Below are 11,389 nucleotides of genomic sequence, written 5' to 3' on the forward strand. Positions count from 1 at the left end.
TTCCTGTAAAAAAAACCTGCAAAAAAAAAAAAAAAAGAGAAAAAAAAAGACAGTGCCTGCCAAACTGTGTTCACACAGGGCTTCCATTTTAAAGTTACAGAAAAGCAGAATAGATGTCCTGTAACATGACAGCAGTGACAGTAATCCAGGCTGCCTGCACATATAGATTGTGTTGCTTCCTCTGTTTCAGTGACACATAAGCATGACTACAAAATATGCTAGATATCATATAGCCTCAGAAACCCACACAGCGAGGTGAATAATACATGCAAGTATTTAAAGTTGCTCTTAGAACATCTTCCCCTCCTGGCATTACATCAAAGTTATGCAGTTTTGGTAATGGTGATGTTTGTTTATTTTAAATTCCATGCTTTAATCTCCTGGAGAAGTCAATTACCAGCAAATTCCAGTGTCAGTTTATTTTGTTTGTACCGTTCTCAGGATGTGTCTGATTTACCCTGATCAGTTTGGCTCCTTGTTTTCAGTATTTTCCATTTGCTTTGAGCGTGTTTGGTTAAGCATGGCCTTGCTCTAAAAGTTTTTCACATTTTATTTTTAATAAAGCAAGCAAGGAAACAAAGAGCCATTAATTATTTTGACCAAGCAATCATAATGAAGCTCCTTATCAAACCTATCTGATCAAAAAATGCAGGGTCATTTCTCAGGCAGTGTGGAGAATTTCAGTCTGAAGAATCAGAACTAAGAAGATTAACTGTTAGTTCCAAATGTTGATCGGGGTTTTTCTTTTCATTCTCATGACTCATGAAGTCGTTCTCATGACTCCATGAAAAGCCTTACCCATTGTTTACTACGATACCTGAACACCACCATCCTGTGGCGCATTGAGTTAGGTGCCTAACATCTGTCTACTGTTTGTTCTCTTATCCTCTCCCGGAGGGAAAACCACATAGGTAATAGACTGTTGCTGTATTTAGATTTTTTTCATTTTTATTGTTATTATGAGAGGAGAAGAGTTGTTTTGCTTCTGCAGGTGGAGGAGGCTCAGGTTTGCTATCCCTATTCTATAAAATGTCAGAAGCATGAGATTTGAGTTTAAAGTAAGTAACACTTCAGATGGGTAGGACAACAAGTCACCAACAGGTACCACTTTAACCTGCAGGTTCCAAACCAGAGTCAGCCCAAGTTCATATGATTTTGTTGGGGGTTTCAGCCCTAGACATCTGTAGAAGCAGTGAGATCCTGACCAAGACATGTCTAGAATGTGCATCCCTAGGTTGCTTGGAAGATGCTGTGCAGACTTCTTATCTCACTCTTCCCTGAAAATACTCTTACATCATAGTCACGATCTGCTGTGTCTCTCTGTGCTGCCGGAAATAACATCTGTTAGCTCTGCCTGAAGGGAACAAAACTTTGATCTGATTTGATAACCTGAATTCAGTGGTATATTTTGCCATCTAAGATCAGCTTTCCTTTGTGATAGTGGGGCTGCACGATACATTAGAGCATCCTTTTGGCTTTAAAGTGAGAGATTTACTGGAAATTTAGTGACTAAGAGGAGAGCATGGTCGTGTCATCCTGACTTCTAGGTGTGCTCTAAAACAATACCAAATGATTAGTACAGATGATACTCTCTGAATGTTATTCCAGACTGAGCATTGTTCAGGGTCTGAACTGGTTCCTCTTGGGTTCCCATTAACTCCATGACCCTTGGATGAGGTTGTAGTTGCACCAGATGGGTCAAATATGGTTTTCAGGTTGCTAATCTGATAAATTATAATTCAATCAGCAGCTAGAATCTGGATTCCATTTGAACTACATTGAGGCAGGACAGTTTGGGGCGAAGATGATGCTGAACTGTCCAGATAGTTTTGTTTCTGTCTGTAAAGAAAAGTCTTGTTCAGCACTCTGTGAGTGAGGTTTCTCCCTGACTGACACATTTACTTGTGCAGATTCAATAGGTAAAAGAAGTTTTGAATCAGTCTTCATAGAAGCAAACAACCAAATACTGCTTTTCAGTCTGACGACGGCTCAGCAAAAACTGTTTGAAAGTAAAGAGAGGAGATGAGGCTTGTCATGGAAGTTACCTTTTATCCTGATTGACAATACCATTTTCTGTTTAAGGTCTTTGTTGAAAGCCTGTTTTTAAAAAGGCCATTTCCTCATTGCGTAGTGATTAGCGACATCTTATGCCATAGTATCAAAAGTGGTATCAGCATCTGTTTGCATTTTGACAGACTGCAATGTTGTCTCAGAGAAGATTTCATTCGGTGTCTTTTTGGCATCTGTGGGGCCTCTGGACCCCTCTCAAAGCTTCAGTCACCCTAGTGAGATAGAGGTATTGCCTTGGGAAGACTGTACACAAAGATAAGGGGTGATTTGATGGCATTACCTGCAAAATCAAATGGGCACTGAAGGTGGTGATTGTATTTTCCACTTTGGTTGTTCTGTGGGTAAGGTGATATTTTGAACCTCTGGCAGGGACCGTTTCATCACTGGCAATACCAGTCTAGGTATATATTCTGCTTTTAGCTTAAGATGTGAGGGATCACTCTTGTGTATTCATACTAAGTCCTGGGATAAGGAAGTCTCTTTGCAATTTTTTTATTTTTGTTTTCTAAAAAAAGTAAAAGAAGAAAGAGGAAATTCACTACAGCCCTTGAATGGTCACTTCCTCTGCGATTTTGTGCTGAATACTGCATGAATTCAGCTTTTGGTTTTGTTTTACACTTAACTGACTTGCTCAACCAAAGGACTGAGCTGCCTTACCCTTGCTGACACATCCGTTCCTCCGTGATGAAAAGAATGTGGCAATCTAGCAAGTCACTATTGTCTCCAGCCCCTCACTGCTGTATTACTGCTCTTCACATGCATTCTGAGACAGATTTTTCAAACCAGTTCTAAGTATTTGACACTGGGAATGCAACAGTTTAGTTCTCAGAAGATCCTGACCATGACCTTGCAAACGTAATGCCACGGACAAGGGTGGAATTTGTGTAGTGAGTGACTCTGACTGTACACTAAGTTGATTCACTTCAAGCCAGTGAGGCCACTGGAGAGCATCAAACTGATTTTGCCAAATCTTGGTTCAGATCTTTGTCTTCTGCCATGGTTTGAAGACACATTTGGTGACAAATCAAGGATCAATACCTTCTTTGCATTCAGTGTTGGTCACGTTTCTGGGGTAGACAGCTGAGCAGTAGCAGCCAATACAGAGTCTGGAACTAAAAACATAGAAGTTATTTGTGTAAACGTGTGTGGACTCATTTGGAAACATTACTCTTGGTATATATCTTTACTATTATTCTGAGGGCAGAGAAAAAGAAAAACCTCAACATAGGAAAAGAAAAACATTGCCATGAAAGTGAGACATGGGATATTTCAAGGGAACCAAGGTCAGGAGCAAGGATAGCTGCTACATGAAATTACCTGGTCTTAGGATCTCAGTTGCAGGGCTCCTAATCAGAGATCTGCCTGTATAGGAGTGTGCAAATTGCCTAGTGACAGCTGAGACTAAACATTTTGATTATACAGGGTTAATTCTTGTACTCAACTTGCAAATTCCCAATAGTTTTTGCAACCTGAAGGTACTTGTTCGGAATCATCTGCTACTGAGGACTCTGTATTGCCTGTAAGAGACTGGAGGAAGGGTAAAGAGACTGGCCTCCAAACTTGGGCACCGAGAACTAGAGGCACATTTCTGTTCCTTTCTCTTTGAGATGTGATTTGTTACCCCAAATGAGTCTGTCTTGGGCTCTTAAGTTTTTTTGGGTGCTTCAGGGATGTTGGGTTCCCTTTCCAATAGCCTGATTAACTAATGGATGTAAAATGATTGCTTTCATTTCTAGGTGGCAAAGAGCTGTTATTGACTGGAATGGCACAGAACCAATCTTGTGACTGACCTGACCTGCACTTTAGTTGTAAAGACAAAAAGGAAATGACTGAATTAGCGCATTCCTATTCCCACCAATACAGGAAATAGGTCAATTTTACGATGAGGAAGAATGACATGGTTTGCAGGCTGGAAGTTTCACCTCAATCATCTTGTGCTTCAGATATGTTGCTTATAATATAAACAATACTTACGTAAGTTCCTTGTCACTACCTTTAACATACAAACTTCTGAGAGCAGACTGAATTTCCACCACCAAGTCAAGGTTGCAGATGAAGCAGTGAAATTGTCAACGTCCCCTTGAGGTCTCCTTCTGGATCCACTCTGTATCCTGCAATTGTTTTAAAGTATCTGATGGAAGATGCTGAACCCACATTTCTGTCACTGTACATGCCTTCTCTGTATAAGTATAAAATATCATCCAAGAAATATATATTCACTTCTCTACCTGATATTAATCTTATTTTGCACTAAACAGACTGGTAACCGTATGGGCTTTTCAGATAAATCCTGACCTATACAAAGTTCTTGTTGCATCATAAGATTTGCAGTAAGGACTGTGGTTTTGTGTTACCAGAATAATAACACCAGTACATTCTTTATTTTGGGTGCAATTGATGTGTAACAGTGCCTCACACTGATGTAGCTCATTTTTCTTTCTGAGTGAGAAATAGCTGTGTCAGTATTTTACATTTGTACCAATGTAACTATTTAGATATTAGTTTATTTACACCAAAGTGATAGATAATATCTGTGGTTTGCTTCTCCATAATTACAAGGAAACAGAAGAACTGTTAGATTTGAAATTTAAATGGTGCCTATCTGTGATAGATGCCATTTTTCATGATTAAATAAAGTGCATGTACTGTGGAGATGTATCACAAGGTACTGAAACAGCAGTGTGTATTCTGATATGTATTCTTTAAGTGACTTATTTTAGCAACACTTTACCAAAACTGGAACCAGTTAATGAACAGAAGATTGAAAAAATGCCTTGGAAAATGGCAGAGAAATGATGTTTTTAGAATTAATTCTCTGACTTGAGAGTCAGTATTTCATGAGAAACTAATAAAGAACTTCTACTTTCTGATAGCACCTTCTTGCTAGTCAGTATGCAGACTCCTCTGAGTCCTGATAAACTAGTTGCTCTTTCCAAAATCAGTTTCCTGCAAAAAAATCAATGTCCTACTGTATGTAGCGTGGAGATACCAGACAGACTATGCAAATACAAATCTTGGAGAATTAGCACTTGCACTAGGTTTGGAAACCAACCTGAGTGTAAGCCATAATAGTGTACCAGGAAGGTTTGGGTTGGCTTTGAATGAACAACTGTCTCCCCCCTTTGCTTCCCATTCATATCAAACTATCTGTATGCAGTAAAACATGTCAGGGTTTCAGTTATTTTAATTCAATTTAGTTCAGTGTGATGCAATTTCTTTGGTTTAGATCCAGTAGGCAAAATTCTTTAAACTTTGTGAGATTAAGATCTCCCATTCAGCCTCTGAGACATAGGCAGCATCAGATCTGAGCTGATTCCTGACTCTACTACAGGGACATTACATAGCCTTTGGCAAACCCTTTCATCTTTGTATACATAGAGATGTGTTCATACTATCAGCTATAGGTGGACTCAATACTGCCTTAAAGATAACATCATCATCCATACTTCAAGCACTCCAGTTTTGCAGGAAAAGCTTGCCTCGGTGTGAGCTTCAGGGTTTCTGGGAGCTGCAGGTGCAAAATGGTCAAAGATCCCAGATCCAAAGCCTTTGTTCCTCTTGAAATTTCTATGAATAGTAATCCACACTTTGTTTCATGAAGCAAATACAGTTTGATTTACCCATCTACCTCACAGGGCCTTTCTATCATAAAGCAACATTTTTTGCGGAATGCATTTGTGCAGAAAATAGTGTAGAGATAAAAAATGGTCAGAGATTTTTGGAACCAAGTTTAATAAAAAATTCCTTTCTGGATTTCCCAGTCTATGCCAGTATTTTAAAACACTGCTTTAAAGTATGTCAGTCTGGAGATAATCTTCCACTCCCTGATAGAAAAGCAGCAAAGATAAGTGTTCATCTCAGGGGGAGGAGGGAGCTACCTTGTGGCAGGTCAGATTTCATCTGACTAAAATTTGGGTATCTGCAGTGCAGATGTGTTCAGAGGAGATGTTCTCCTCTGTTCAGAGGAGGGGAGATATCAGGGTGTGATGTATCTGGGATTAGGATGAGAAGAACTGTGCTCCAGGCTGTAGGATGATGAGTATAAATCCAGGAGGATTGCCTCAAATGCATTTCACTCATGAAGACGTAAAGATTTCTCAGGGTATAAGAAAACATATAGATTAGTAAATTGGACTTGAAAATAGCTTGTGGTTTATGTTTTATGTTGGAGGGTAAATGAAGGTGTGGGGAAGCCCTGAACTCTGACCCTCTTTCAAAAACAGGCTGCAAAGAACTTTGAGAACTTCATCACTAGTTGTAGAGAGTATTTTTGCTGAAACTTAGTTGAAACTTCAGTGATGCAGATCTTTCTTACCTCTTGTCTGTTGTTATGCTCACATATATTCATTCTGCAAAGTCCACTGTCCACCCACCTGTCATCTATTTAAAATGACCGAACTACAGAGTCACCTGTGCCGGCACTCACAAAGGCAAAAATAAAAGCACTTGGACCACTTCACCAAATCGCCATCTCTGTAGGGGAATTCCACCAAGCTGGAACACTGAGAACCTCTGCATTCTAAACTCCTTCCACTGTCCTTGCTCCTGGACACTAAAAGCAGTATTTTTCTTCAACAGGGTTTTGTGGCAGTGTCCTTACCAGGCAGGAGAGACAGCTCTTGAGATTTGCTAGGACATCCTTCCATAAGGAGAAATGTGCAACCAGAACATTAATTTATATCTAGTTGTTCTCAGAAAAATGCCAGGGCATTGCCTCAGTCACTGCATCAAGAAGATGACTGGCATATTTTTATTTGATATAAAGCACCAGAAGGTGTTTCCTTTAAGACTTTACAGGGCTTTTTGTGTCAATCAGACGAGGCAATGCAAAATGTTATACGACAATGCAAAAAAAAAATCTTTTGCACAGATCTGTGTAGAATCATATCCTGTTCCAGCAGCATACATGTATTTTTTTAATTATGTTTTCCTCTTCATTGTTTCTCATTCTCTTTTTCATTGGCCAATGAATGTGACTTCCTGAAATAAACAAAACAGTAACCATTTGATAACTGAGCATTAAAAGACACTGGTGACATTGGCGCTTGGTCTGTATGATGTCTTAATTTCATTCTCTTCTGTGGCTTAAAAAAATACACCGTCTGCTGAAAATTGACCCCTTAGCTAACAACAGACATGACTAATTGTTTATGTAGATGAATATGTAAGCAAAGGTACTATTTTGGTGAGGTGTCATTATGTCACCTTTGTATCAAATGTATATTTAACTTTGTCTTGTACAGAATGTCTCATACAAATAAAACATTTAAAGCAATGATAATAGTAAAAGCCCAGATTTCCTCCTCATTTTTTTAATCATTCATTTGCTAGTGGAAATTAACCCAGGAGACTGGATTCTGAATATTTCATGGGCCTCACCAGTCAGTAGAACAACAAGAAATTTGGCTTAAACCGACTATTCTGATGCTAGTTTAAAGTGTGAGGTGCTATCTGATTCCATGTACACGTGTCCACCGAGTTCTGTTTGAAGCCTACCCAAGCAGTAGTGAAAACTGCAAAGGTTTCATTACTTGTCATTGTTTAGTCAGATGTGTGTCTCCTCATCCTGATCAAAATCAGAGCAGAGACAGTCACATTGCGGAGTTTTACAGGGAGCCTGGATAAAATGGGTACGTGCACCCACTGACTGTGTTTCTTATCCACCTGCAGGTCTACTCTGCAGCTGAAAAAAAAGCTTTTATTATTATAGCAGCAAACACTTGTTAAAAAATCATCATTGTGGGTAAAATTCAGATTTAACTTGATGAACCTGCTGGTGTTTGGTTTTCTACATATCTACCCTTATACGGGTCGAATTTGGGAAAAATTTTGAGATATGATGACTGACTATAATGAATGAATCTCTGCTGTCACAATGTATTTTGTTCCCAGGTAGAGGAAAAATGACAACTTGAATCTGTTGTTGTCAAATCTCCATGTTTCTGAGGCAGATTTCTTTTTGGTTTTGTTCCTAATATATCTAATGGGCTAATTTGAAATGACAGGAAATGGTCACTTTAGAAATCTGAGGAAAGCTGAAGAGCCTGGAAAAATGACACAGTCAACAGCCAAGTTTTTCAGAAGTGATAAGTGGCTTAAGGGCTTGAACAATAGTTTCAGTTGCTGAAACTGAAGTACCCGAAGAAGGTACTTTTCTGGTGGTAGATGGGAGCTCCATTAAACCGTCAGGACCTCAAATCACTAGTTATTTTGAAAATGCTGGCATCAGTTTTTGAAGGGGTAGTGGAGTTAGTTCTCCAAAATGCCTACATAATTTGAGGTATGATTACAAAGACACAATGCAACGTGAAATATACATTTACATTAAGGGAGTAACTCCATTTCGTTTCCTTGTCCCGGGGTAAATTTAATATGAAAGAAATTGCCCTGAATTATTTCACGTTGACCAGACCCAGTATATGGCAAGTTATTGGTCTCTCTTTCACCTGGAACACTGAGTTCAGTTCGGGAGTCCTCAACACAGGAAGAACATGGATCTATTAAAGTGAGTCCAGAGAAGGGCCATGGAGGTGATCAGAGGGCTGAAGCACCTCCCATATGATGACAGGCTGAGAGAGTTGGGCTTGTTCAGCCTAGAGAAGAGAAGGCTCCAGGAAGACCTTATGGCAGTCTTCCGGTACTTAAAGGGGGCCTACAGGCAGGCTCTTTTTCAGACCGTGCAGAGATAGGACAAGGGAATGGTTTTAATCTGAAAGAGAGGAGATTTAGATTAGACATTAAAGAAATGTTTTCCTTTGAGGGTGATGATGCACTGGAACAGGTTGCCCAGTGGAACTGTGGATGCCCCATTCCTGGAGGTGTTCCTGCCCGTGGCAGAGGGGTTGGAACTGGACAAACTTTAAGGTCTGTTCCAACCCAAACCATTCTATGATGACGATTCTATGATTGTGGAGTAGGTGATAAAAGGTGACGCCACACCAAAGTTTGTCTAGTAATAATTTGTCCCTTCAGTTCATGCTTCTAGAAACTTAAATCTTAAGAATCAATTTCTGTTCTTTAGTAAGATTATGTAGGAAACATGGAAAAATAATTTTCTTCATGGAAAGAAAATTATTACTCTTGCATGTCCGCATGATCTAAGGTGCAGTCTGCTGCATAAGAGCAGTGAGAACAGTGTACATACTAGCACTCTTCATTTAATTGTTTTCATTGGCTAAAACATAATAAATCCAGCATTATCTCTGAAATAAGGAAGCAGTTAATGCTTAGCAGATTTTTTTATAAAACTAGAGAAGGAAAAAGGGCATTTTCAGTTAGATATTTTATTTGTTATTTTACCCAGAGTGGGGAGGGGCTGTGGTTACAGTGGAAAACAACCTATGTTTGTGATGTCCCTCATTAACAATAGCTGTTCTCTATCTCAACATGGAAACCGGCACTGATTTTAAGAAGAAAAACAACTCTCTCAAGTGTGCAAAGTGACTTTTTTCTAAGATAAGTATTTATCAGTAGTCCAGGATTTCAAGTTTCACTTGCTGTGAGTCTTTTTTTTATTTCTCTTTTTCTTGAAGGAATTATGGTAAACTGTAACATTTGACACTTCATGGAAGTGGGCTTAGAGGTACAACTCCACTATTCAGGAGAGTTGATAGCAATGAGGCTTTTGCCAGACCCTTCAACTAGAGTATTATTTCTTTGACCTCTAGGCATCAAGGTAAGTTTCAGTTAGTTTGTGGTTTCCATGGCACTGTACACATTATGTGATACTCATAGCATTCTTTACATAGCATACCCTTGGCCTTCACAGACTGAAACATCTTATGGCAACTCATGGATCTGAGTGCCTCAATTTTCAAGGCCCATTACAGGAACCTGATATCACTTATGAAAAACTAGAGTATAATGAGTTGGCTGTATGTGGCTTGATATGAGGTGGTCCTATGCAGATGAGATTCAGCTACTCAGAGGTAGTAAACCTGGAAGCGACAGTGTGACATTAATACAGTCATTAAGCTGGACTTAAAAACCCTCTCTTTTGTGGAGGCTAGTTGCCTGAGATGCAACAAGACTGATGGATTCAGATGCAACATGTCTGCATTGTAGATCCATGCATTGCAGGAGATGTTTGTAACACAATCTGTTTGCTTGATGTACCAATGCCTATAAAGGTGTGGGAAGTACTGAGCATTCACAATCTCAAAATTAAGGTCTCTCAAGTGTCTGAATGTCATCGTCCAAAACCAGAAGCTTCCAACATTGTCAACTAGACTCAGCAATAGTTATTCTGTTCAGGTGTCTTCCTGCTGTTAGAAGTTTAGTGTTTTTTGTGAACCTCGAGTAAGATCCATCTAATCTAGTCAGAGGTATCCACAGGGCAGATATGTCCATGTAAAGGACTATCTTAAAGCCATTGATGAGAAATAGGCACACTATGGGCATGAGCCACCTGACATGTTTTAGGTGCCTTTTAAGTGAATTACATTTTTCACTTCCCTTGCTGGATCTCTGCTGGTTATACACACTATCTGGAGGCCAGGATGACTCGTTCAAATGAATCCCACTGTGTGTGAATGCTAAAATCAAAGAAAGAAGAATGCATTTTTATATACCCATATACTTGACAAAACAAGTAAATGAGATCATGGATTGAAGATTCCTCTTGGCTCCTGCACTGTTCTTACTTCTGTCTTCCATTTCATGGCTTTTATCTGTGAGATAGAGAAACATCTCTTTGTGAAAGACACCACAGGACTGAGCAGCAGGACTTGGCCAGCGTTTGGAGGAGGAGATGCTGATAAAATACGGTTGCTCGCGTGGGCACACATGAGGCATATGAGAGCTGAAACCTGGCAGGTGTCCTGGACATGATATTTTGTAAGCATAGATTTCTTTAATAACAGCACTAAGACTGTGTCACAATCATAAATTCTGATAAAACACCCAAGATATCTGTAACTTGCATGTGTGTTCTGCTTATTTTCTTATCATTATCTTATCATTTGGCAAGGACTTCCAAATTAATCTAAGAAGTATTCTGGGCATTTGTAAAAATGCTCCTTGCACTGGAATTCAGCAAATATTTATTAATTGACAAAACACTAGCAGAGAATGTGTAATCAAAAAAAGAATAAAACTGCTCAGCTCCTCTCCATAAGATACACAAAGAATAGGAGGTTAAAAGTTACATTCCACAAACATACCTTTTGCTGAGATATGTTTGGTTTGGTAAGTGTTGTGGATATAAGCCAAGGTCTCCAGACCTTGAATTCTGGATAATTGCTGCGGGGAGCATGGAAAAACATAACTTCTGGTTCTAGGAAGGGAGTGGTCCACGATCTTCACCTGTACAGATCTGTGT

The 11,389-nt window shown here is 39.4% G+C and overlaps 1 protein-coding gene across 1 annotated transcript in view; it reads left to right on the forward strand.

Annotated features, from left to right (window-relative positions):
- MINDY4 (MINDY lysine 48 deubiquitinase 4) overlaps positions 1–7,376 on the forward strand; it is a 79,010-nt gene extending 71,634 nt beyond the window's left edge. The window contains exon 18 of the mRNA XM_009558276.2: positions 3,807–7,376. Coding sequence (XP_009556571.2) covers positions 3,807–3,855 — 49 coding nt within the window. The 3' untranslated portion in view covers positions 3,856–7,376. The remainder of the gene's footprint in view (positions 1–3,806) is intronic.
- Positions 7,377–11,389: the final 4,013 nt, after the last annotated feature.

The sequence above is a fragment of the Cuculus canorus genome, chromosome 2 (genome assembly GCF_017976375.1).
Source record: "Cuculus canorus isolate bCucCan1 chromosome 2, bCucCan1.pri, whole genome shotgun sequence".
NCBI lineage: Eukaryota > Metazoa > Chordata > Aves > Cuculiformes > Cuculidae > Cuculus > Cuculus canorus.